The 26558-nt window shown below is 58.8% G+C and overlaps 1 protein-coding gene across 4 annotated transcripts; it reads left to right on the top strand.

Moving 5' to 3' along the window:
* The first annotated feature begins 8577 nt into the window (after positions 1–8577).
* PLXNA3 (plexin A3) lies at positions 8578–24726 on the top strand. Of its 4 annotated transcripts, none has more exons than XM_081793729.1 (34): positions 8578–8953; positions 10824–11447; positions 11842–12381; positions 12867–13049; positions 13878–14006; positions 14077–14177; positions 14537–14660; positions 14766–14922; positions 15002–15101; positions 15275–15389; positions 15556–15756; positions 15893–15989; positions 16130–16320; positions 16400–16545; positions 16617–16737; positions 16846–16982; positions 17091–17261; positions 17547–17640; positions 17724–17963; positions 18039–18182; positions 18252–18486; positions 18576–18718; positions 18798–19054; positions 19179–19245; positions 19339–19485; positions 19571–19730; positions 19885–19988; positions 20164–20260; positions 20546–20736; positions 20992–21161; positions 21649–21861; positions 22000–22150; positions 23660–23769; positions 24611–24726. In XM_081793729.1, the coding sequence occupies exons 2-33, from the start codon at positions 10851–10853 to the stop codon at positions 23753–23755; spliced, it is 5619 nt and encodes a 1872-aa protein (XP_081649855.1). In that variant the 5' UTR covers positions 8578–8953; positions 10824–10850; the 3' UTR covers positions 23756–23769; positions 24611–24726. The 4 variants fall into 4 exon arrangements, with proteins under 4 accessions (XP_081649855.1, XP_081649854.1, XP_081649853.1 ...); XM_081793728.1 differs by having other exon boundaries at positions 24169–24726; XM_081793727.1 differs by having other exon boundaries at positions 8578–8949; positions 23660–24726.
* Positions 24727–26558: the final 1832 nt, after the last annotated feature.

The raw sequence follows: 26558 nt of genomic DNA, 5'->3' as shown, positions 1-26558 counted from the left end.
AACGAAAAGTGAACTTTCTGAGGTCAGGACGTTGAAGCTGGCGAGAGGGGCAAGAGGTCAGCCGTCTCAAAGTGGAGGAGGGAGTGTCGCAGGCAGAGGGGAGAGCAAGTGTGAAGACACTGGCAGGCAGGCTGGAGGTGAGCAGGGCCGGGATGGAGGGAAGGACGGACGGGAAGGAGAAGGAAGGGAGAGACAGGTCAGAAGCCTAGGGTCCGGGAGATGAGCCGGAGGGGTGGATGCCGATCCTTTTTCGTTCACCTTGAATGGTTCTGCAAAGCCCAGGTTTTCACCCAGTTCATACATCAGCAAGAAAGGGGGGACGCGGGGATGCCCCACCTCCTGCCCGGTCCTCCCTTCCCACTCCTCAATGCCCCCAACACAGAAGCTCTTGCTTTTGTCACTAACCAATACATCTGAGTGTCCTGTGTCTCTCTCCGCGTCTGTACACGCAGAGCTTCCTCATGCTTCTGTTTTAAAGGAGTATGATTGATTTTCCCGACGTTGGAAAATTCCCCTCCCTAGGGCCTGGCCCATTTTGCAACCCCACCAGCAGGTGAGAGTGTCCTGGCGCCCCTGAGCCTTGCCCACAGGGGACGGTCCATCACTCCTCGCCAGGGGACAGACGCAACCCGAGACGGAGTGTGTGTTCTCGCAGTGGGGGCTTTTATTTAATTTTTAAAAAGTCTTTTCAACCGAAGGGCACCTGGGTGGCTCAGTCATTAAGCTTCTGACTTCGGCTCAGGTCACGATCACGGCTCGTGAGTTCAAGTCCCACATCGTGTGACCTGTAACCCCGCCTCGGGTGAGCCCCGCTTCTCCCTCTCTGTCTCTTTCTCTCTCTCTCAGCCCCTCGCTCACTTGCACACTCTCTCAAAAAAATTCTTTTCAACTGAGGAAAAATTCACATAACAACAACCATTAACCATTGAAAAATGTAGGTTTCAAAGTGGCATTTACTTTGTTCACAATATTGTGCAACTGTGACCTCTGCCTGGTCCCAAAACATTTCCATCACCTCAAAAAGAGACCCTGTGCCCATTAAATAGTCTCTCCTCACCCCCTTCCCCCAGCTCCTGACAACCACTAACCTTCTCTCTGTTTGTATGGATTTGCGTCTTCTGGAAATTTCACATAAACAGAATCATACAATTAAAGATCTATGAACATGGAAAGACACTTCATCTTCATGGATTGGAAGGCTCAATACCATCAGGGTGTCTCTATTAGGTTTCCATCACTGTGTAACAAATTAAGCAAAACTCAGTGGCTTAAAACAACACCCAGTCGTTACCTGACCGTTTCTGTAGGTCAGAAGTCCAGGCATGACATAAGCGGGGCCTCTGCTCAGGGCCTCACGAGGTCGCCCTGAAGGTTGGCTGGGCTGCATTCTCATTGGAGGCTTGGGGTCCTCTCCCAAGCTCATATTGTTCTTGGTAGGGGTCAGTTCCCTGTGACTCCAGGACTAGGTCCCTGTTCTCTCATTGGCTGTGGGCCAGAGAATGCTCTCAGCTCCCAGAAGCCACCTGAGATTCACTGCCACCCCGGAGCCCTCCATAGCCATGTTCATGCTTGGAATCTCTCTCTTCAGGAAAGGCCCCTTTGTGGTTAAGGCCTCACCTAATTAGGTCTGGCCCACCCAGATACTCTCCTTTTTGATGAACTCAAAGTCAGCTGGTTAGTAACCTGACCATGGCAGTGATGTCCCACCATGTGTGAAGGGTCTGCTCTGCCTCAAGGGGAGGGGATCATACAGGCTTATATGCTAGGAGGCAGAAAGCTTGGGGCCATCTTAGAATTTTGCCCCATGATGACAACTTTCCCCAAAGTGATCTATGAATTCAATGCAATCCCTACCCCAAACCCCAGCATGCTTCTTTTGTAGAAATTGACAACCTCATCCTCAAAGCATATAGACATGCGAAGGACCCAGAATATCCAAAAAACAATTCTGATTTCAAAACTTACTATGAAGCCACACTAATCAAGGCATGTCATATAAGTACAAGGATAGGTGTGCAGGTGGATGGCACAGCATCAGGAGTCCAGAAATAAATCCTTACATTTACGGTTAGGAAATGATGCTGGGAGGGCGCCTGGGTGGCTCAGACGGCTAAGCAACTGACTTCGGCTCAGGTCATGATCTCGCGGTTCATGAGTTCGAGCCCCATGTCGGACTCTGTGCTGTCCTTGCAGAGCCTGCTTCAGATCCTCTGGCCCCCCCTCTCTCTCTGCCCCTCCCCCAGTTGTTCTCTCTCTCTCAAAAATAAACATTTAAAAAGAAAGGAAGGAAGGATGGATGGGTGCTGGAGCACTCAGATATCTGTATGGAAAAAGTGAATTTTAACCCTGATGTCATGGGTTGAATTGTGTCCCCTAGAAAGAAATGTTGCAGTACTCCCCCAGGAGCTTGGAATGTGACCTGATTTGGAGACGGGGTTTTTATAGATGTAACTAAGTTAAGATGGGCTTGTATTGGAGAATGGGCCCCAATCTAATATGACTGGCATCCTAAGAAGAGAGGAGTCGGACACACACATGCAGGGAGCAGGTCATGTGACAACAGAGACTACAGTGGTGTGTCTACTGGCCAAGGAAGGCCACGCACTGCCAGCAACACCAGAGGCTGGAAGAGGCAAGGACGGAGCCTCCCCCTAGAACCTTCGGAGGGAGCTCGGCCCTGCTTTCCCCCCTCTGGCCTCCAGAGCTGTGGGAGGATAAACATCTCTTGTTTTAAACCCCACAGTATGTGGCACTTTCTTTCGGCAGCCCCAGGACACTCACCTTGTTTGACCACATGGAGAAATGAACTAGACATGGATTATAGGCCAAAAAGTAAGAGCCCAGACTGAGAAAAACATCTAAGTAAAACACAGAGAAAATCTTTGTGACCTTGGGCAGGACACAGAAGACATTAATCATAAAAGGAAAAATGAATAAATTGGACTTCGGGGTGCCTGGATGGCTCAGTCGGTTAAGCGTCTGACTTCGGCTCAGGTCATGATCTCACGGTTTGTGGGTTCGAGCCCCGCGTCGGGCTCTGTCCTGACAGCTTGGAGCCTGGAGCCTGCTTCGGATTCTGTGTCTCCCTCTCTCTCTCTGTCCCTCCCTTGCTTGCACTCTGTCTCTGTCTCTGCCTCTCTCTCAACAATAAACAAACATTTAAAAAATTTTAAAAAATAAGTTGGACTTCATAAAAATGCAAACTTTTTTTTTTAAAGTTTACTTACTTATTCTGAGAGAGAAACATAGAGAGACAGAGGGAGGCAGAGAGCGTGAGCAGGAAAGGGGCAGAGAGACAGGGAGACACAGAATCCAAAGCAGGCTCCGGGCTCTGAGCCATCAGCACAGAGCCCGACACGGGGCTCGAACCCACGAACCGCGAGATCATGACCTGAGCTGAAGTCGGACGCTTAACCGCCTGGGCCACCCAGGCGCCCCCAAGCAATCTTTAAATATAGCATTCTTACTTTACACCCTCAGTGCCGACGGAAGACACAAACAACAAAATCCTGCAAATAAATCCCAAACCCCACTCAGTAGGTTTGTCTGTCCTGGGGCTAAGGGTGCTGCCTATGTACAGGAGGATCACGCAAACGAGTCAACATATTGACGATGTTGGGAGCTAGGTCTCTGTCTCCCACTACTGGAGAAGGGAGACATAAATATGGATTGGGGAAAGGCTAAGAACTTTTATTGTGGAATTGGAAGGGAAGGTATCAGTAGTGTGTCCTCCGGATTTGTATATATAAATCTGTCTGTCTATCTATCTCTCCGTCTATCTATCTATGTATCCATCTATCGGGGCAGATATCCTAGCTCTGCCCACTGAGAGTGCCTAAGAGCATGATACCGCAGTAGCGATGAGCACACCTCAGCCCCATTTCTTGGTTTCTAAATATTATTCTCCTTGGAAGAATGGCTGATTCCAGGGTTGGGGTGAGCAAAAGTACAAGAAGCATGTGGAAATTCTTGTGCCAAAAGTAATAAAGGACCTAAAGAATTATGGGGCGGGACGCCTGGGTGGCTCAGTCAGTTAAGCGTCTGATTTCAGCTCAGATCATGATCTCACTGCTCTTGGGCTCGGGCCTCACGTCGGGCTCTGCGCTGACAGCTCAGAGCCTGGAGCCTGCTTCGGATTCTGTGTCTCCCTCTCTCTCTGCCCCTCCCCCGCTCACACTCTGTCTCTCTCTCTCTCTCAAAAATAAACATTAAAAAAATTTTTTAACAATGATGGGGACATGTCAGAAGGGCAGAGTCGTCAGCTTGAAGGGGCCAAATCTGACACAATTTGAGCATCAACATGAATAATGAACAATAATGGGTTATAGTCCACTGAATAAAATGACGGTCCACAAGCCCATACTGATGATGAATACACAGATAAACAGAGGAGCTCTTCCTGATGGCAGAAGGCCATCAAATAAATGTAGTAGGGGTCACTGAGGAAGAAAACCCCTCTCTCAGCTGTCAGAATAATCAATGATGCAGGCAAGGATTATCAATGATTGGGTGACGTTTTGATGAGGAACGGAATATTTACCTAGTTTTAAAGTATCTTCCTACAAAGTACTTTTTTGTTAAGTACACTCTACACCCAACGTGGGGCACAAACGCAGAACCCCAAGACCAAGAGTCACACGCTCCACTGACTGAGCCAGCGAGGGGCTCAGCTACAAACTAGTTTTTTTTTTTTTAATCTTTATTGATTTTTGAGAGAGAGAAAGCGGGGGAGCAACAGAGAGAGAAGGAGACGCAGGATCCAAAGCCGGCCCCAGGCTCCAAGCTGTCAGCACAGAGCCCGACGCGGGGCTCGAACTCACAAAGTGCTCACAGTGAACGTCACAGGGAAGGGACAAGGCAAAGACACACAGAGAGACGGCCTAGCCTCACAGGGAGAGAGCGTGGGTGTCTTCCCAACACGACACAGCCTGGATCTCACCATGAGAAAACATCAGACAAGCCCAAACTGAAGGACATTCTACCAAATACCTGGCCTGCATTCCTCAAAAGTGTCCATGTCATGAAACGCCAAGGCAAGCACAGGAATGTTCCAAATGAAAGGGGACTGAAGAGAAGTGACAACCAAATGCAGTGTGCAGTCCTAGGCTGGACCCTGCATCAGAAAAAACAACGTGAACATTTCTGATGTTGACATGTTGTACTGTGGTTATGTAAGTCGCTAAAATAATTCTATCGTAACTATACTGTGGTTATGGAGCGCAGGCTGAAACATTTAGCGGTAAAGGGGCAAGGTGTATGCACATGACATTGAATAGTTCAGAAAAATATCAATTTTTTACATAAAATAAATGTTTTACACTATATATATATATATATATATATATATATATGTATACACATATACACACACGTGCATACATCAGAGAGGTGGGGGTGACGGAGAGGGTGAGTGAGAAAGCAAATGGGGCAAAATATGAACTATGGGTGAGTCTGGGTTAAGGGCACATGAGGGCTCTCTGTGCTGTTCTTACAATTTTTCTGTAAGTCCAAAACAATTGCAAATTATAAAGTTAGAAGGAAATCAACCACTTCTAGCCAACATTTGACAGGAAGGTTTAGCCATGGCAATTAGGCAACAAAATAAAATAAAAGACATCCAGGTTAGAAGGGAAGAAGTCAAACTATATTTTCAGATGACGTAATCTTGTATATGCAAAAGCCTAAGAGATCCCCTAAAAACATATTAGAGGTAATAAACGAGGTCAGCAAGGTTTCAGGACAAAAGGTCATTACGAAAACCAATTGTATTTCTATATACCCTAGCAATAAACAATCCAAACTGAAACTAAGAAAAGAATTCCATTTACAAATAGGATCAGAAAGAATAAAACACTTAGGAATAAATTTAACAAAAGAAGTACAAGGCTTGTACACTGAAAGCTACAAAATATCGTCAAAAGATATTAAAAAGGACCTAAATAAACAGAAAAACATCTGTTCAGTCAGAGTTCTCCAGAGAAACATAACAGGACACACACACAGAGGATTTATTTTGAGGAATTAGCTCATGCAATTGTGGGGGCTGGCAATTTGGCAGGCTGGAGACTCAGGCAGGATTTCTATGTTACAATCTTGAGGCAGGATTTCTACTTCTCCAGGAAACCTTAATTTTTGCTTTTAAGGCTTTCAATTGAGTGGACCAGACCCACACAAATCATGGAGGGCCATCTGTACTTAAGGTTGACTAATTGTAGACATTGACCACATATACAAAATACCTCCACAGCAACACCTAGATGAGTGTTTGATTAAATAACTGGGGACCATAGCCTAGCCAACGGAAATTAAAAAACATAAAATCGATCAACATCCCATGTTCATGGATGGAAAGACTTAATCTTATTAAGATGGCAACACCCCCTAAGTTTACCGACAGAGTCAATTTCATCTCTACGAACTCCCATTGGCTTTTTTTTTTTTTTTTTTTTTTTTTTTGCAGAAACTGACAAGCTTACCCTAAAATCATAAGGAAATGCAAGGGACATTGAGTATCAGGCAAAACACTCTTGGAAAAGAACAAATTCAGAGGACTCACAATTCCCAGTTTCAAAACTTACTACAAAACTACAGTGATCAACACTGTGATATTGGTATAAAGATAGACATATAGATCAGTGGAATAGAAATGAAAGAGTCCAGGAATAAACCCATATATCTATTGTCAACTGATTTTTGATGAGGGTGCCAAGACCATTCAATGGGGGAAAGAACAGCCTCTTCAACAAATGAATAGCAGTCACATGGAAGAAAATGAAATGGGACCACAACCTCACATCACATACAAAAACTAAACCCAAAATGGATCAGAGACCTAAACTTAAGAGCAAAAACTATAAAACTCTTAGAACAAAGCATAGGGGTAAGTTTTTGTGACCTTGGATTAAGGAATAGTTCCTTAGAACAACAAAAGACAAGCAGCAAAGGAAGGATAAATTAGTTGTCATCAAAATCTAAAACTTTTGTGCATCTGAGGACTCTATCAAGAAAGTGAAAAGAGAAACCACAGAATGAAAGAAAATATTTGCAAATCATATATAAGGGATTAATATCCAGAATATATAAAGAACTCCTACAACTTGACAACAACAAAGCAAAAACTCAATTAAAAATGGGCAGAGCTTAGGGGCGCCTGGGTGGCTCAGTCGGTTGAGCGTCCGACTTTGGCTCAGGTCATGGTCTCATGGCCTGTGAGTTCGAGCCCCACATCAGGCTCTGTGCAGACAGCTCAGAGCCCAGCCTGCTTTAGATTCTGTGTCCCTCTCTTGCTCTGCTCCTCTCCTGCTCATGCTCTGTCTCTCTCTCAAGAATAAACAAAACATTTAAAAAATGGGCAGAGCTTGAATAGATGTTTCAGATTGCTTTGTATATCACAGAAGACATGCAAATGACCAAGGAACTCATGAAAAGATGCTCAACATCATTCGTCATCAGGGAAATGCAAATCAAAACAAGATACCATTTCACACCCACTGGGATGGCTAGAAACAAACAATCAGATAATAAGGGTTTGTCAGAATGTGGAGAAATTGGAACCCTCATACACTGCTGATGGGAATGTAAAATGGTGCAGCTACTTTGGAAAGCTCTTTGGCCATTTTTCTCAAAATGTTAAAAATAGTTATCATGTGACCCAGAAATCCCACTCCTAGGTGGAGGGGAAAGGAAAATGTGTTCATACAAAAAACTTGTACACGAATGTTCTTAACAGCATTATTCACAACAGCCAAAAGATAGAAAAAGCCCAGATGCTCATCAATTGATGAATGGAGAAATGTGATATATCCATGTAATGGAATATTGTTTAGCCCTAAAAGGAGACGAAGTCCTGATCCATGCTACAACATGGATGAACCTTGAAAACGTTACGGTAAAGTGAGAGAACCCAGACCTGAAAGACGCATGCATATTGTATGAGTCCGTTCATATGAAATGTCCGGAACAGGCAAATCCATAGTCAGAAAGTAGATCAGTGGTTGCCCGCTGGGGAAGGGGGGGACTGGGTGGGGGGACTATTTATGAGTATGGGGGTTTCCTTTGGGGGTGATGAAATGTCCTATAATTTGACGGGGTGGTTGCACAAGTTTGTGAATATACTACAACTCACCGAGTGTTACACCTTAAATGGGTGATTTACGTGATAGGCGCATTCTATCTTAATAAAGCTGTTTACAAAGAAAAGGAAAAAGAAAGCAAGGGAATGAAACCTCCAGATTCCGGGCCGCGGTGGCGGTGGCGGGCTGGGTAAGGGGCCGGGTGTAGATGGCTGACAGCCTCCCGTCCTCGTGCTGGGCACTTGCACGGTATTAGCTGTGGGCCCTCCGGGTTATGGATCCTGAGGCGGAGGGTGTCCCGAGCAAGGACCGCGCGGACGTCGGCTGGTGCGCGCCTGGCAGGTCGACACACGGCCACCGGCGCACCGGCAGCAGGTGGCCAGGGGCGCGCCTCGGAGCGCCTGGGCGGGGCGGGGTCTGTGCGCGCCGGCGCAGCGGCGCGCCGGGCCCGAGGGGGTGTGGCGCGGGCGCGCGCCGGTCCCAGGGTTGCCCCAGGCGGCGGGCGGGGAGTAGAGGGAGAGGCACGCGCCGCGGACGCGGCCATTGTGCGAGGGGGGGTCGGCTCGCTGGGCGGACACCCAGGCGGTTCCTGGGGTCCCCGGCTGCGCGCTGGGCTCCCCCCGGCCCCGGGGTAGGAGAGGCCCTCGCCCGCGCGCCCGGCCGCCCGGCCCTCCCTGGGCGCCCCTGCCCGGCGCGGTGGTACGGTCCGGGTTTAAAAGGCCCCGGCGGCCGCGGGCCTGCCCAGTGTGTGGGCGGCGGCGGGGGCGCGCGCGGGGCGCGGCGGCGGGGACGCGCGAGTGGGGTCGGTGTGGGGCTCGGGGGCGCGTCCACGTGGCTGGCAGGCGGCCACCCGGAGCCAGCGGCAGCGGAGGGACAGGTAGGTAGGTGGCCTCCATACCCCGCCGCCCGTGAGGGGACGGACTGCTCGGTGGCCCGGGATTTGGGCAGCTCGGAGGTTGGGTTCGGCCTCGAGGGGGTCGGGCCCTACCTCTGCTCTTGCATCTTGGACGCCGGCCTGAGTGGTCCTTCGTGCCCAGCGCCTGCAAAGACGGCCAGCCTGAGCCCAGCTCCCCTGCCCTATGTGGACCCTTTGTGGCTGAGGAGCGGCCCGTCCAAGGATTGCTGAGGCGCCTGCATCCACCGGGGTCCTCGTGGGTCCGTTGAGGAGTGCCCCCTGTGGGGGCTGGGCGAGCCAGGCCAGCAGCACGGTGGGGGGCATCGGGGAGTGGGACCCTGGAGCCATATCTCTGTGTAGGGCTGTCTCTCTCCTCGGGCAGACAGCTGGGTGTGCCTGTGATGCCTGAGGCTCCCACTTACAGGTGGAGGTTGGGGTGGGGGCTTGGGTGGCACATCCTGCCTCTCCAGGTCTCCCTCCTGACCTCTCCCCTGCCCCCATCTCCATTCCTAGGCCTGTATTCCTGCCGGTTGTGGAGGAGGTGAGGGTGGGATATGGCACCCCCATCTCTTCCGCCTCCCTTTCTTCTCTGGCTGTTGCATTAGGGGTCCAGGATGCAGACCTGACAAAAGAGCCCCAGAGAGATGATCAGTCTGAGCTGAAACTCTTCAGTTTCAAGAAGGGCCTGTTCCTTGTTCTATCAAATGCATTTTTTCTTTTCTATCTCCTATGCATTCTTAGTTTGGTCCCCTGTACCCCCGCCCCCCGAGCTGGGTACCTTGTGTTTCCCTTGGGGCTTGGGCACAGAGAGGGTAGCTCTGAGCCCTGCTCCACTGGGTGCCATGACACTGCTCTGCTGTCTTTGCTGCCTAGAGCTGGCCAGAAAGCTGGGTGTGGCCTGGGGGTGAAGACCTAGCCAAGCTGGGCACTTGGCCCCCACCCCATCTCCCCAGGGCCTCGCTGGATTTAGGGACATTGCTTCCTTTCCATAGGGCTCCTTGCACCCCCCCCCCCCCCACCCGACACCTCCTGTTCCCCAGCTAACCTCTGGATTTGGAGGGAGAGCTGCACAGGGCTCCCTGGGCCATCTGTCTGGCTGTGCCTGAGCACAGCCTGACTTATGTCTGTCTTGGCGCGTGGCTGTGGGGGCAGGCACAACTCGGCTTTGTGTTGCGGTGGGTAGGCCAGACAGCAGGCTCCTGGACAGCCAGCTAGGGGAGGCCCTTGGGGCGAGGAGGCAGCTGGGGCCAGGACTCCGGGTGTGATGGCACCGGGTCCAGTCTCAGATCTGGATGCCTCAGACCTCTGACCTGGGTCTCCTGGTGGCAATGCCACTCTGGAGTGGTGTCCCCCCCCACACACACGCACACTTAGGATTGTTCACTCTCCGCCTTTCCCCTTCCCCCAACTTGGGCGTGGGGCGTCTCTGTGGCCTGGGACTTGCCTGTAGTGGCTCTTGCGTGTGGCTGGCCACCCTAAGCTCCAGGATCTGGTGTTTGGGGTCTCATTCTGGGAGGGCCTCCCACCCTTCCTTTTTCAGCATCTGGCTCTGCTGCCCCCTTGGGTGTGGCCCGGTTGTGGGGAGGCCTCCTGGCTCCTTTCCAGCGGGGGTGGGGGATGATTGATGGCCCTCAAGCCTGCCTGTGCTCGCTGCTCACTCATGCGCCCTGGTGGAGGCCCTCCTTGTCTCCCAGCCACGGGCACCATCTGGGACTCTGTGGTCCGCTGGTGGAGGAGTGGCCTCCACCCTCTGTGGCATGGTGCTCGGTCCGCTGGAGGCCCTAGGCCAGTGGGGCAGAAGGAAGGCAGGCAGCTTGGGCCTGGGCCTCTGATTTGCGCTTGCTTCTTCTCCCCAGGCCTGTCCTTGGGCACAGCTGCCGGCCATGCCTGCTGTCTGCCTCCTCCTGCTGGTCCTCCTTGCCGTGGGGGGGGCCCTGGGCAGCGGCAGGCCCTTCCCTTCCTTCTCGGTGACAGACACGACGCTCACCCACCTGGCTGTGCACCGGGTGACCGGGGAGGTGTTCGTGGGTGCGGTGAACCGCGTCTTCAAGCTGGCCCCCAATCTGACTGAGCTCCGGGCGCACGTCACGGGGCCTGTTGAGGACAATGCTCGCTGCTACCCACCTCCCAGCATGCGAGTGTGTGCCCACCGCCTAGCACCTGTCGACAACGTGAACAAGCTGCTGCTCATAGACTATGCGGCCCGCCGCCTGGTGGCCTGTGGCAGCATCTGGCAAGGCATCTGCCAGTTCTTGCGCCTGGACGACCTCTTCAAGCTGGGTGAGCCGCACCACCGCAAGGAGCACTACCTGTCGGGAGCCCAGGAGCCTGACTCCATGGCCGGCGTCATTGTGGAGCAGGCTCGGGGGCCCAGCAAGCTGTTCGTGGGCACGGCCGTGGACGGCAAGTCTGAGTACTTCCCCACCCTCAGCTCGCGCAAGCTCATCAGCGACGAGGACGGGGCAGACATGTTCAGTCTGGTGGGTGAGCCCGCTCGCCTGTTCACCTTGTCAGACGGGCTGCCGGGCCCTCCTCCCCTGCTGCCTCTTCTTACCCCTCTCGTCTCCCTCCTTCCTGCACCCTGTCCTGGCTCTGCCACCAGAAGAGCCCTGATCCAGGAGGAGGCCAGCCGCTGAGGCCGGGAGGCCGGGCTGGGGCCCAGGAGGGTGCTGCTCAGCCCGCCCTCGGCGGCCTTTCCGAGCTGCGCTCCTATGACTCTGCAGGCAGAGTGGGATCATGAGGGAGGCCCCAGGGGCGATCGTGTCCTGGGAGCAGGGCCGGGAGTGGGGTTGTGGGGGCCGAGAGGCCAGGGTCTGGGAGGTTGGCAAAGGACACGGGCCTCGTCCCATGCTCTCTCCTGAACCCCCTCCACAGGTGTACCAGGACGAATTCGTCTCCTCGCAGATCAAGATCCCCTCAGACACGCTGTCCCTGTACCCCGCCTTTGACATCTACTACATCTACGGCTTTGTGAGCGCCTCCTTCGTGTACTTCCTGACGCTGCAGCTGGACACCCAGCAGACACTGCTCGACACGGCGGGCGAGAAATTCTTCACGTCCAAGATCGTGCGCATGTGCGCTGGGGACTCGGAGTTCTACTCGTACGTGGAGTTCCCCATCGGCTGCTCCTGGCGAGGCGTGGAGTACCGCCTGGTGCAGAGCGCCCACCTGGCCAAGCCCGGCCTGCTGCTGGCCCAGGCCCTGGGCGTGCCGCCCGACGAGGACGTCCTCTTCACGGTCTTCTCTCAGGGCCAGAAGAACCGGGCCAGCCCGCCGCGGCAGACCGTCCTCTGCCTCTTCACCCTCAGCAACATCAACGCCCACATCCGGCGCCGCATCCAGTCCTGCTACCGGGGGGAGGGCACGCTGGCCCTGCCCTGGCTGCTGAACAAGGAGCTGCCCTGCATCAACACTGTGAGCTCGCGCCCGCGCCTGCGCCGCAGGGCCCCGGCCTCAGTGCCCGCACCCTACCCTGGAACGCCGTGTCTTCCTGTCAGGGGTTCCCGCCCTCGTTGCCCCCGCCCTCTGCGGCTCCCCTTTCTTCCCCGGCCGCCTTCTCACTGTTGACGGGTGCTCTCTGTTCACGAGCTGCCGGCTTCCGGGTGCTCCGCGCTCCTGCTCCTGGGCGGCCCTGTGCCGTCCGTCCCGCAGGCCTCGGAGGTGTGTGGTGTGTCCGGGGGGCCACCCGCTGCCTCAGCCTCACCCCCCCTCCCCCGCTCCTCCTCCTCCTCCTCCTGAGCCGCTGGCTTCCTGTGGGCTCCTAGGGCAAGCCGCTGGTCTTGGCTGGTGGGGGGAGCCGGTTCCAGATCCAGTTCCCGTCCGGAATATGGGGTCTCTGCCCTCTGTCCAGCTGGCGCCCCGAAGCTCGGATTCTCACCGCACCCATCCTGTTTCACCAGCCCATGCAGATAAACGGAAACTTCTGTGGGCTGGTGTTGAACCAGCCACTGGGTGGCCTACACGTGATCGAGGGGCTGCCCCTGCTGGCTGACAGCAGCGACGGTATGGCCAGTGTGGCCGCCTACACCTACCGCCGGCACTCTGTGGTCTTCATTGGCACTCGTACCGGCAGTCTAAAGAAGGTAGGGCGAGGGCCGGGGGAGGGGGGACTTCCCGGGCTGGGCCCCAGGAACCTGGCCACGCTCCACAGGCGGCTCCTCAGCCACCCGCCCTCTCCAACACCAGTGCCCACTGTGGCCTCAGTTGCTGGCTTCCCGTGACACGGACCAGATAGGTCTCGAGGCCTCTCTGCTGGGAGTGCAGGGGCCCTGGCTGAGCCATCATGCTGGGTCCTCAGTTGAACGAAGGAGAAAAATGTGAATGTAACCCCTTTTGCCCTCTTGTCCCCTCATGGGCACCAGGGCTGTTTCCGTTCCGAGACGGGGTAGCATGAAAGGGGGAGACGCACTCTGGGAGCGCCAGTGTGCTCGCTCCGAAGGGACAGCGGTCAGGAGAGCCGCCACGAGCTCGTCCAGCTCACCCGGCAAATACGGAGTCGTCCCCAGGAGTTCTGCGGTTGGCTGGGGAGGGTTTGTGAAGGGAGCCAGTGACTTCTGGGGGGCCTGGTCTGCTCCCCCTCCTGCGCCCTTGTTTGTATCTCTAATCACTTCACGGAGGCATCTCCCGCAAAGCATACACTTCTCCCACTTAAAGCGTACAGTCCGTGGTTTTAGTAAGTTTGCAGAGGGTGTAACTGTCAGCATGAGCTCATTCCGGAATGGTGTCTGTCGTCCCCCAGAAAGCTCTCCCCCTGCCTATGGCCATCTCGGGAGTGGGCAGGTTGAGAGCTGAGCCCCACCAGGCCCTGGCTTCAGCTTGGCCACGACCTGGAGAGTCCCTGGCTTGACAAGTGGATGTTCTGGGTGTGTGTGGCACCCTGTGGCATCAGGCCAGCGTGTCTCGCGGCCCAGGTCCGGGTTGACGGCTCCCAGTATGCCCACCTGTACGAGACGGTGCCCGTGGTGGATGGCAGCCCCATCCTTCGAGACCTGCTCTTCAGCCCTGACCACCGGCACATCTACCTCCTGAGTGAGAAGCAGGTAGGCTCGTGGCAGGCGGCAGCGGGTGGCGGGGTGGGGGCAGGGCGGGTACTGACGCCGCCGTCCCCAGGTGAGCCAGCTCCCGGTGGAGACGTGCGAGCAGTACGTGAGCTGCGCGGCCTGCCTCGGCTCGGGGGACCCGCACTGCGGTTGGTGTGTGTTGCAGCACAGGTGAGGGCCACAGGGCCGGGTGGGGAGGAAGGGTCTGCAGGGGTCCTGCTCCTGGGAGGAGCCGGCAATGCCCGCTGATTGGGGTGGGCAGGGCGTGCCCTTGCCCACGTACCCATTTCTCCCAGTCATACCCTTGTGGCTTCTGCCTCCGTCCCCTCCTACTTCAGCTAATGAGCGGAGCCCCCATCCCGAGTGACAGCCCTCAGGGCCCAGGGGACGAGGCCAAAGCATGCTGTTGCCTGGCACTGTGGGCTGGGCTGGCCATCCCCTCTTCCCTGCGGACGTATGTGTACCCTCCCGCCGCCCGGCCGGGGCCCTCGGGACAGCTGTATAACGGGCTCTGGCCTAACCCCACGCAGATGCTGCCGTGAAGGAGCCTGTCCGGGTGCTTCCGCCCCCCATGGCTTCGCCGAGGAGCTGAGCAAGTGTGTCCAGGTGCGGGTCCGGCCCAACAACGTTTCAGTGACGTCACCCGGGGTGCAGGTAAGTGCTGTGATGGGTGGGGGTGCGTGGGCCCGCGTGTGTGTGTGTGTCGGTGGCGGGGGGGGGGGGGGACGCCTCCCGCTCTGACTCCTCCGCCTTCCCCAGCTGACCGTGGCCATGCGCAACGTGCCGGACCTCAGCGTCGGCGTGAGCTGTACCTTTGAGGAGGTGGCGGAGAGTCAAGCCGTCCTGCTGCCCTCCGGGGAGCTGCAGTGCCCGTCGCCCTCCCTCCGGGAGCTGCGGGCTCTCACCAGGGGGCACGGTCAGTAGGCTGGGGCTTTCCGGGATGGGGACACTCTGCGTCCCGGGCCCGCTCACGGCCACCCCTGGGCTCGCCACAGGGGCCACGCACACTGTGCGGCTGCAGCTGCTGTCCAAGGAGACTGGCGTGAAGTTCGCCGGGGTCGACTTCGTCTTCTACAACTGCAGCGTACTCCGGTCGTGAGTACTGGCATCTCTGACCTCTGTCCCCACACCCCTCCGTCCCCTGCTGTGTTGTGTGGGCCTCAGGTGGGCCCCGGCCCCTCCTCCCTGGGGCTTCCCGTGTGCCCCGTGGGCGAGTGGTGAGAGCGCGGCCTGGTCTTCTGCGTTATTCGCGAAGCCTCTCCCCGCAGGTGCATGTCCTGCGTCGGCAGCCCATACCCCTGCCACTGGTGTAAGTACCGCCACGTGTGCACCAGCCACCCCCAAGAGTGCTCCTTCCAGGAGGGCAGGGTCCACAGCCCTGAGGTGAGGCGGGTGCCGTGCGCGAGGGGGCTGGGCTCCACGTGGGCTGGCCTCTGGCTTTTCTGCCTTTGTTCTCATTGCTATCCCGGAGCCTCTTCAGTTTGGGGCCAGCCCAGCTGGGCCCAGATGGCAGCGGTGGGTGTGTGGCTGACGGGTGGTCTCCCCGCAGGGTTGCCCTGAGATCCTGCCCGGCGGGGACCTCTTGATCCCAGTCGGTGTCATGCAGCCCCTTACCCTGCGGGCCAAGAACCTGCCGCAGCCGCAGTCGGGCCAGAAGAACTACGAGTGCGTGGTCCGGGTGCAGGGGCGGCAGCAACGGGTGCCGGCCGTGCGCTTCAACAGCAGCAGCGTGCAGTGCCAGAACGCGTCGGTGAGGCCCCCTCCCGCGGGGCGTGCTGGCCGTGCGGGTCTGCGCCCAGCTCGCTGCTCGGAGAGCCTGACGTGCCTCTGGCGGGGGACCTTCTGAGCACCTCTGCTCTGGGGTGACGCGGGTCCCTCTCTCCCAGTACTCCTACGAAGGCGACGAGTACGGTGACACCGAGCTGGACTTCTCCGTGGTCTGGGATGGCGATTTTGCCATCGACAAGCCTGCCACCTTCCGAGGTGCGGGGCAGCATGGGGCTGAAGGGCCTGGGGCACGGTGGGCGCGAACTGGGGCCAGGTGCGGCAGGGGGACCCCGCATCGGGGTCCTCGGTGCCCCTGGCGCCCCGCGGCCGCCCCCAGCGGTGCCCTCTGCCCGCAGCTCTCTTGTACAAGTGCTGGGCACGGCGGCCCAGCTGCGGCCTCTGCCTCAAGGCTGACCCTCGCTTCAACTGCGGCTGGTGCGTCTCGGAGCACAGGTGCCAGCTGCGGGCCCACTGCCCGGCCCCCAAGACCAACTGGATGCACCCGAGCCAGAAGGGTGCCCGCTGCAGCCACCCTCGCATCGCCCAGGTCAGCCTCCCCGGTCTCCTTCCGTCTGCCAGGTACCCACGAGTCTGGGCTCACCCTCGCCTATCGTCCTGCTCTGCAGATCCACCCGCTCATGGGGCCCAAGGAGGGAGGCACTCGGGTCACCATCGTGGGTGAGAACCTGGGCCTCAGCTACCGGGACGTGGGCCTGCGGGTCGCAGGTGTGCGCTGCAACCCTATCCCCTCCGAGTACATCAGCGCCGAGAGGTGAGTGCGGCCGTGCGGGCGCCCGAGCCCTGGGCTGTCTGCCCCCAGCCCTGACCTTCTCTCACCCGTAGGATCGTGTGTGAGATGGGGGAGTCGCTGGTGCCCAGCCCACCGCCGGGGCCCGCGGAGCTCTGTGTGGGCGACTGTTCCGCTGACTTCCGCACACAGTCCGAACAGCTCTACAGTTTCGTGGTGTGTGGGCTGCCCGTCCTTCCCCCTCCCCTCCCACCTGAGGCCCCTCCCCCCCCCCACCTGCACCGGGCCACCTCCTCCCTCTCCTCAGGGCCGCTTCTCCCACAGACGCCAGCGTTTGACCGCATAAGTCCCGGTCGGGGCCCAGCTTCCGGGGGCACACGGCTCACCATCTCCGGGAGCTCTCTGGATGCCGGCAGCAGGGTCACAGTGACTGTGAGAGATGGCGAGTGCCAGTTCGTGAGGTGGGCGGGGCCCCGTCAGCTCTGGCCTGGGCACTGGGTAGGGGGCCACAAGGGCAGGGTGAGTCATGGCCCCGGGCTACCTGCTCTCAGCGCCCCACTTACCAACAGGAGAGACGCCGAGACAATCGTGTGTATCTCGCCCGTGTCCACCCTGGGCCCCAGCCAGGCCCCCATCACTCTGGCCATCGACCGTGCCAACATTTCTAGTCCCGGCGTCTTCTACACCTACACCCAGGACCCTACGGTCACTCGCCTTGAGCCCACCTGGAGCATCATCAAGTAAGACCTGAGGAGGAGTGTGGGTCGGGGACTGTGTCCCTGAGCTCCTGTCCCGGGGCCTCGCTTGGTGACTGGGGCCCAGGGCATCAAGTTACGCGTCCTCCAAGCCTGAGCCCTCATTGGCAGAGGGGGGCAGGGTCCTCCCAACAACATGGCACCTGGCATTCACCCAGTGGCCTGGGGTGGGGGAGGCCACGGGCTCCATGGCAGCCGTGATAACTCTCTGGAGGCCAGGCTGGGAGCAGTGGCGGAGGGAGCCTGAGGCCCCTCCCCCACTGCCCCCAGTGGAAGCACTGCCATCACTGTGAGTGGGACCCACCTACTGACCGTCCAGGAGCCCCGGGTCCGGGCCAAGTACCGAGGCATCGAGACCACCAACGTGAGTGCCAGCGGTCCTCGCCCTGCCCCTAACCCTGCCACCTGTGGCTTCATGTGCCGGGCTGCCCTCCCTTGTCCCTGCAGACATGCCAGGTGATCAACGATACCGCCATGCTGTGTAAGGCCCCCGGCATCTTCCTGGGACGGCCCCAGCCACAGGCCCAGGGTGAACACCCTGATGAGTTTGGCTTCCTGCTGGATCATGTGCAGACAGCCCGCTCCCTCAACCGGTCCTCCTTCACCTACTACCCTGATCCCAGCTTCGAGCCACTGGGGCCCTCCGGTGTCCTGGATGTCAAGCCTGGCTCCCACGTAGTGTTGAAGGTGCGAGTGGGGCACAGTGGACGAGGAGAGGTCGGGAGGTGGGGAGCCCTGGCTGACCGCGCCCTCCACCCACAGGGCAAGAATCTGATCCCCGCAGCAGCTGGCAGCTCCCGCCTCAACTACACGGTGCTGATCGGGGGCCAGCCGTGTGCGCTCACTGTCTCCGACACGCAGCTCCTGTGCGACTCACCTAGCCAGACGGGCCGGCAGCCTGTCATGGTGCGTGGGAGGTGGGGGAGGCCACCGGGTGGGCGTGGGGGTCAGCTCACAGTGGGGTTGTCCCTGCAGGTACTGGTAGGTGGCCTGGAGTTCTGGCTGGGCACCCTGCACATCACGGCCGAGCGGGCGCTGACTCTGCCGGCCATGGTGGGCCTGGCGGTGGGCGGCGGGCTCTTGCTGCTGGCCATCACCGCTGTGCTGGTCGCCTATAAGCGCAAGACTCAGGATGCAGACCGCACGCTCAAGCGGCTTCAGCTACAGATGGACAACTTGGAGTCCCGCGTGGCTCTGGAATGCAAGGAAGGTGCCTGGGACGGTGGTGTGGTGCAGGGCGGGTGGGCTGGGAGCCTCTCCCCTCCCGCTGCGCTCATTCTTCCTCCCCGCCCTCCCCAGCCTTTGCTGAGCTGCAGACGGATATCAATGAGCTGACCAACCACATGGACGGGGTGCAGATCCCTTTCCTGGACTACCGGACCTATGCCGTTCGCGTGCTCTTCCCGGGCATTGAGGCCCATCCGGTGCTCAAGGAGCTGGATGTGAGTCCCCAGCTCGCCTGCCTGGCCCTCATCCCCTGCCACGCCTCCCCCACTCTCTGAGACACCCTGTCCCTCCCAGACCCCCCCCAACGTCGAGAAGGCCCTGCGCCTCTTTGGACAGCTGCTGCACAGCCGCGCCTTCGTGCTCACCTTCATCCACACGCTGGAGGCCCAGAGCAGCTTTTCCATGCGCGACCGTGGTACCGTGGCCTCGCTCACCATGGTGGTCCTGCACAGCCGCCTCGATTACGCCACGGGGCTGCTCAAGCAGCTGCTGGCGGACCTCATAGAGAAGAACCTGGAGAGCAAGAACCACCCCAAGCTGCTTCTGCGCAGGTAGGTGCTGCAGGGCCCCGGCCCCACCTCCTGCCGGCCCCACTCCCACCAGGCCCGCTCCTGCCTGGGGAGCAAGGTGGGTGGGCCCCCTCTCCAGTCTGGCCCAGCGCCCCTTTTGCCCTAGGACCGAGTCGGTGGCTGAGAAGATGCTTACCAACTGGTTCACGTTCCTGCTGCACAAGTTTCTGAAGGTGTGCTGGGCAGGTGGGCGGGTGGGCGGGGCGACCCGGGGAAGCGGCTGGCGGGCGGGCGGGCAGCGTACGTGTGCCCGCCCCTGGCTGCAGGAGTGTGCTGGGGAGCCGCTGTTTCTGCTCTACTGCGCCATCAAGCAGCAGATGGAGAAGGGCCCCATCGATGCCATCACGGGCGAGGCCCGCTACTCCCTGAGCGAAGACAAGCTCATCCGGCAGCAGATCGACTACAAGACGCTGGTGGGTTGGCGGTCGGGTGGGCAGGGCCTCAGGTATGACGGCACACCTCGTCCGGGGTCCAGCCTGTGGTTCCCCTCACCTGCAGACCCTGCACTGCGTGTTCCCGGAGAGCGAGGGCAGCACTCAGGTCCCAGTGAAGGTTCTGAACTGCGACAGTGTCACCCAAGCCAAAGATAAGCTGCTGGATGCTGTGTACAAGGGCGTCCCGTACTCGCAGCGCCCCAAAGCCGAAGACATGGACCTAGGTGACCTTGCCCCTTCTTCCCGGCCCCCACCCTGTGGCCACATTACATTGACTGCCATTCCCGCTCCCTGCTTGGGCTCTGTCCGCTGAGGGAGGTGGGCCCCGGGGCCCGGGGTACTCTGGGCAGGACCTCAAGGGCTGTCTGTGGCCTACAGAATGGCGCCAGGGCCGTATGGCCCGAATCATCCTCCAGGATGAAGACGTCACCACGAAGATTGAGTGTGACTGGAAGAGGGTCAACTCATTGGCCCACTATCAGGTGAGGGTTCTGGGAGCCACCCGGGGGCCATGGCCCTGCCCCGAGGACACAGTCCCTCCTCGGGGAGCCTCGGGTACCTCCGACGTGCACACTGCAGGGTCTGGGTGGGTGGTGGCTCAGGCCCGTTGGCTCCCCAGCCTCCTGTGCTGCCCCCCTCTGTCTCTGTGGTTTCCAGGTGACAGATGGCTCCTTGGTGGCACTGGTGCCCAAACAAGTGTGTGCCTATAACATGGCCAGCTCCTTTACCTTCACCCGCTCGCTCAGCCGCTACGGTAGGTGCCTCCAGGGTGATGGCCTTGATTGGCCTTGTGCCCTCTGAGGCTGTGTCAGCCATCCTGGGGAGCCCCCTCTCTGAGTGGCCACCATGCATCTGGTGGTCGCCCTGGGCCTTGCCCTTGGGAGACGTCCACTTTCATAGAGCCTGGAGGTGGGGTGGGCCGGTAAGAGTAGGCAGCCCCCTTAGCCTGCTGGGCTCCTGGAACAGAGGGGGGCAAGAGCCGTGGTGATGACTGGCATGGCCCCACTGGCCTAAAGGGCATGCCTGTCCCCTGCCCCAGAGAGCTTGCTGCGCACAGCCAGCAGCCCCGACAGCCTCCGTTCTCGGGCACCCATGATCACGCCTGACCAGGAGACTGGCACCAAGCTGTGGCACCTGGTGAAGAACCACGACCATGCTGACCACCGCGAGGGGGACCGCGGCAGCAAGATGGTCTCAGAGATCTACCTGACTCGACTCCTGGCCACCAAGGTGTGGGCCTGCCCTGAGCCACCCCGGCCTCAGCCCAGACATCTTCTAGCCCAGCCTTGGCCCTGCGGTTGGTCCGGCCTGCCCTGGGGGTAGGCCGCGGGGTTCTTCAAATCTGGTGCGCCTTGCTCAAGGCCTGAGGCTGGGGCGGGGCCCGTCTGGGGCACTGTCCCTGCAGGGAAGCTCCTTGCCCCTCTGTCCCCCTGTTCTGCTGTGGGGCCATCCCAACCTGACCTGTGCTCTTGCTGACCCCTGCAGGGCACGCTGCAGAAGTTTGTGGATGACCTCTTCGAGACCGTGTTCAGCACGGCTCACCGAGGTTCAGCCCTGCCCCTGGCCATCAAGTACATGTTCGATTTCCTGGATGAACAGGCCGACCGGCGCCAGATCAGCGACCCTGACGTGCGCCATACCTGGAAGAGCAACTGGTACTGCCTTGGGCTGGGCCACTGCTGGCCCCCCTGGGGATGGGCGGACAGAGGAAGGGAGGACACCTGTGGCTGTGCCGGCACTCAGAGACCAGGGGGGTGGGTGACTGACGGGGGCTGGAGTGGCCATCCAGGCAGGAGAGGGCCTGCCTCAGTCGCCCCTCAAGCACAGAAGGGGAGTTCGGTTGATTCCGGATACGGGCCCCGCTGGGCCATGTGGGAGGCCGGGAGTGGGGCCGGCACAGAGCAGAGGTGCTGACGGCCAGGCCCATGTGGTGGCCGTGGCGGGGGGCGAGATGCAGCGAGGACGGAAGGCTGTTTGCTCTCATTTCTAACTGCTTGAAGTCTGGCAGAAACTTAAAGAAAAGGCCACCAACTCTAAATATGTCACACTTGCTGCTTGTGGGCAAGCTGTGCACAGGCCAGGCAGGAAGCGTAGAAGGGAGCACTGACGGGATGGGCTTCAGGTGCCTGTCCCTCTGTCCAGCCTGCCTCTGCGCTTCTGGGTAAACGTGATCAAGAACCCCCAGTTCGTGTTCGACATCCACAAGAACAGCATCACGGACGCCTGCCTGTCAGTGGTGGCCCAGACTTTCATGGACTCCTGCTCCACGTCTGAACATCGCCTGGGCAAGGACTCGCCGTCCAACAAGCTGCTCTACGCCAAGGACATCCCCAACTACAAGAGCTGGGTGGAGAGGTGGGCTGGGAGGGGAAGCAAGGCCTGGCAGCCCCATGCCGGGTCAGCTTGGGGAAAAAGTCCCCAGAGACTGGCCTGACTGCCAGGGCAGGGGCTTTGGTGGCACCTGCCTTTGTGACCTACTCAGGGTCCCAACAGGTACTACCGGGACATTGCAAAGATGGCATCCATCAGCGACCAGGACATGGACGCCTACCTGGTGGAGCAGTCCCGTCTGCATGCCAGTGACTTCAACATCTTAAGCGCGCTCAGTGAACTCTATTTCTATGTCACCAAGTACCGCCAGGAGGTGCGTGCCAGTCTCGCGGGCCCCCGGTCGTTAGGCCCTGATGGTGCGGTCAGTGGCAAACACGGGGGGGCCCCGTGAGGGTGAAGGGCACTAGAGGGTGGTGGAGGGGACATAGGGGGCACGGAGCCCATCTCTTAGATCGCTCGCAGCGCCTCCCCTATTCAGCCCCCAGGCTAGCACAGGTGATGCTTTCCAGAGATGCTGGGATTTGAGGGGGCTAGGAGAGAAGCCACTGGCCAGAGAACAAAATTCTGCTCGGGCAAAAGTAAAGGTCCAGGGAAGGGGTGGGCTGAGGGGCTAGGGTGGGGCCAGAAGGTAGGCAGGGCCAGCACCTTATCCGGCCCATGGGATTGGTGACCCCACACTTCAGTAGACAGGGAACATAGAGGTGTGGATCTGAGATTGTATTATTGCTGGAAGTAAGAACCCGTCAGCCAGGACATGGCCCAGAAAGCTCTGAGCCTGGATGAACTCACCAAGGGCAGCCGAGAGCCAGTGTAGGGGTACAAGTGGCCCACGCACTGAGTCCTGGGGTCCTGGGACACTCAGAGGTGGCAGAGAAGACAGGGAGCCAGCAGCAGAGACTGAGGAGCGGAGGGAGGGACCCCAAGACTGCAGGGTGGCCTCCTGGAACAGGACACACACACACACACACACACACACACACACACACACCTACCTGGGGCAGGAAGGGGGTGGTCAGGAGGGAGAAGGGTATGATTGGCTTCCTGGGGTGCTACTGATAGTCAAGGGCGATGAAGCCCTAGAAGGTTGCCGCATTTGGCAAGGAGATCCTGGATACCGGCAAAGACAGGGTTGGATGCGGGTCAGGAGGGGACGGGGAAGTTGGGTGCGGGTTGAGATGGGGGTCAAGAGGGGACAAGGAAGTCAGGTGCAGGATGGAGGTAGGTGTCAGGAGAAGACGGGGAGACCAGGAGGGGATGGGGAGATTGGGTGTGGGGTGGGGGTCAGGAGGGGTGGGGAGGTTGGGTGGGGGTGCGGGTCAGGAGGGGAAGTGAAGATTGGGTGCAGATTCTGGGTCAGGAGGGGATGGGGAGATCAGGTGTGAGGTTGGGGTTCAAGAGGGGATGGGGAGATGGGGTGCAGGGTGGGGGTCAAGAGGGGAAGTGAAGATTGGGTGCAGATTCTGGGTCAGTAGGGGACGGGGAGATCAGGTGCGGAGTTGGGGTTCAGGAGGGGATGGGGAGATGGGGTGTGGGGTGTGGGCCAGGAGGGGACGGGGCGTTTGGAGACAGCGGGTCCAGCCCACTCCCGGGAAGGGCCGCACTGTGGCCGCCGAGCAGAGAAGGCGGTGGCTTCGGGGTGGCCAAGTCGCAGCGTGTGCAGAGGTGGGGGGCTGCAGCCCTTCCCACGTGCCGGGGACCCGCAGAGAGCGGGGTGCGTGGACGCAGGAGGGACAGAAGAGCTCAGGCAGGGGAGGACGGCTTGGCAAGGGAGGGAGCGGCCCCTCCTCGCCAGCCCGGCTCCGGGGGGGCCCTCCTCCCCCAGGTCCTCACCGCTCTGGACCGAGACGCCTCCTGTCGGAAGCATAAGTTGCGGCAAAAACTGGACCAGATCATCAGCCTCGTGTCCGGCAACAGCTAAGGGTGGCGGAACCGGTGAGGAGGGGGCGTCCCAGGCCTGAGGTGATCTCGGGGCCGAGCCCTGGATCGGGTGGCACGGGGGCGGGGATGGGGTGGTCACCGGTCTCTCGTGCCCTGCGCACACCCGGGCCCCCTTCATTAGTGCCTTTCTTTGGGCCCTGCGTGGGGGCGGTGGTGACAGGACCAAGGGTCCTGACCCTGGCAGCAGCAATATCCCCGCCCTCCTACCCTCGTGCCCCCGGGTCGTGCCAGCCCCTGCCCCCTCTTCCTGTTTATACCCCCAACCACCTATTTATTTAATTTATCTGCACCTCACCGCGTCCGTCTGTCACCACGTGCCCCTTCTCTGGGATATGGACAACCTCACGCCCCTTCTGTCCTTGGGTCGTCCTGGCTCCTTGGTGGCACGGTCAGCCTCGGCCTCGCCTCTGGCACCTGCCCCTGGCCGTGGCCGGCCCCGCCGGGTCCGAGCAGGGGCCCCCGACACCAGCAGCACTTGATGGCAAGGCGGGGGGTGCCCAGGGTGATGCGGCGAAGCCGCCCCAGACCGTGGCTGCGCCCAGGGGTCTCCCCGCGGCTGGGTCCCGGCATCCCCTCCGGACTTCTCGGGGGTCGGACCGTACCTTTCTCGGGCGCCCTGTCCCCAGCACCTGGGGAGCTATGAGCGGGTTCGTGCCAGGGCCCCACGTGGGCCTGGGGGCTCTGGAAGTCTCCTTCTCCAGGCCCGAGCGCCCAGCTTCCTCGGCGTGGCGCCCGCTCGGCCCGGACCCCTCACCCCCGCTGCCCTGTCCTGCGCCCGCCCCGAGTGGCCGAGGCGGCAGTGCCTTACCCCTCTGTTCCCTCTTCCCCCGCCGAGGAATCTGGCCCCGGCGCGTGGTCCCGGAAACCCAGCTGTCCCCTCTGTTTTGGCATGAGCTTCTTTGTCGTTGTTCCTGGAACCTTGTTTCTGAATTAAACGTCGGGAAAACGGTGGCCGTGTGTGGCAGGTGGGCGGTCGGCGAGCAGGGAAGCAGGTGGGGAGGCTGTTGGACTCTGGAGGAGCTGGGCTCCCTTTATGGGAGGAAGGGTGACCCGTTGCAGGGGTCCCGCGCATCTGAGGAGGTCCAGGGCCACGTCCGATCCGTGTCAGCAAACCCCGGTGGCTCTCCCGTCAAGATCCAATCGGAACCCGTTCCCTTCTCCCCACCTCCACTGGCCGCAGCCTGGGGGTCTCTCGCCTGCGTGCCAGTCTCCCCACTTCTGTCCTGCCTGCCCTGGTCCCCTTCCCAGCGCAGCAGGCACTGCGACTGTGGTGGTGGTTCCAAAACTATGCATTTGCCCAAACTCCTAGGCCTGTACACTCACAGAGGGGAAGGCTGAGAGGATGGAACTTAGACCTCACTTCAAACACAAACAAGTAAACAAAAAGGCAAGGTAAACACTCAAGAGAAAGCTGCTTGATCCAGGGTAAGGATTGAAGCCCAGACCAAGGGAGGTGCCGGGCTGACAGCTGTGCAGGCACGTGGCCTGGAGGAAGCAGGCAGGGAGGGAGAGGGGAGGCCGAGGAAGACGGTTTTAAAAAATTACCATTGTGAGATTACGGAAAGGCAATGAAAGACTGAAGGCAATTAAAATAATTTTTTTAATGTTTATTTTTGAGGGAGAGAGAGAGCACAGGTGCGAGTGGGGAGGGGCAGAGAGAGAGGGAGACACAGAATCCGAAGCGGGCTCCAGGCTCTGAGCTGTCAGCACAGAGCCCGACCCGGGTCTTTAGCCATGAGATCATGACCTGAGTCAAAGACGCTTAACAGACTGAGACACTCAGGTGCCCCTAAACAAGGCAATTTTTAACCTAGGAGGTAAAGAAACCCCAAGTGAATGGTTCCCCAAGAACCATTTTGGGAGAACGAAGAGGCTAGCAGAATGGAGAGTGGTATAAAACAGCCAGATCCTCAACCATCAAGAAGAAAGCTCTTCAAAATGATTTTTCAAAAGGAAGGAAGAGAAAGAGACCCTTGCTGTAGCCACTACAGCTGCTGTCTGCTGTCAGGTGAGAGTGTCATCATCACAACCACCACCACTGTCCCCGTGACGGCGTGTCTCCCCTGCAGCACGCAACAGCACGCCCCACGTCCAGCAGTCATAGACTCTTCGTGCGTGTGGAGTGGCAGGGACCGATTTACACTGCCACTTACTTGAAAGAGCCCCCCAAACCAGACAGAATAGAGGAGACCCAAGCTGTAAGGAAACCAGGTATCAGGCGATGAAGAACGGCGATCTCTGGGAGATGAGAAGTCAGAGATAGGCCTTGCGATTGTCCTGGCTGACCGCATTGGGAGTTTCGTGCTGAGGCTCACCCGAACTGGTGGGGCAGAGGGCCCCAAGGAGCAGGGGGCGGGGAGCCTGGGCTCACCGGAACTGGTGGGGCAGAGGGCCCCAGGGAGCAGGGGGGGGGAGCCTGGGCGAGGACCCTGCGGGAGGGAGCAGCGCACGGCTGATCAGCGCAAGCGCGTGGGGAGACCACTGGAGGCCCGCTGAGCACCATCTGACAGAACGAAAGTAACTTTGTTGGGCATTCAAGTGGGACAACGACCAACAGCTGTCCCCACCGGCTAGGAGGGCAAACTTCACAACTGGGGAAGTGTGGGAGTGGAAAATGACGCCTGCCCCGAGCTGTTCTGGTCCCATAGGGCAAGTCTTTGAAGACTCAAGAGGGTCCAACTGCTCCAGGTAAGTAACGGCACCGCGGAACAAAGCTCACAAATATTTCTAGGAATAGAAAGACCTCCAGCACCCGAGGAGAATCATGTCCGGCATCCGGTCTA

The sequence above is a fragment of the Panthera onca genome, chromosome X, assembly GCF_046562875.1.
Source record: "Panthera onca isolate mPanOnc1 chromosome X, mPanOnc1 haplotype 2, whole genome shotgun sequence".
Lineage (NCBI taxonomy): Eukaryota > Metazoa > Chordata > Mammalia > Carnivora > Felidae > Panthera > Panthera onca.
Note: the sequence above shows the minus strand (reverse complement) of the source record. Positions and strands in the feature narration are given on the sequence as shown.

Excerpts from the sequence above, each read along its gene's own strand:
- PLXNA3 (XM_081793727.1), top strand. The coding sequence starts at position 10,851 with ATGCCTGCTGTCTGCCTCCTCCTGCTGGTCCTCCTTGCCGTGGGGGGG. Across the intron at positions 19,486-19,570 it reads AGATCGACTACAAGACGCTG|ACCCTGCACTGCGTGTTCCC; the intron begins GTGGGTTGGCGG and ends CCTCACCTGCAG. Across the intron at positions 21,162-21,648 it reads CATACCTGGAAGAGCAACTG|CCTGCCTCTGCGCTTCTGGG; the intron begins GTACTGCCTTGG and ends CCCTCTGTCCAG.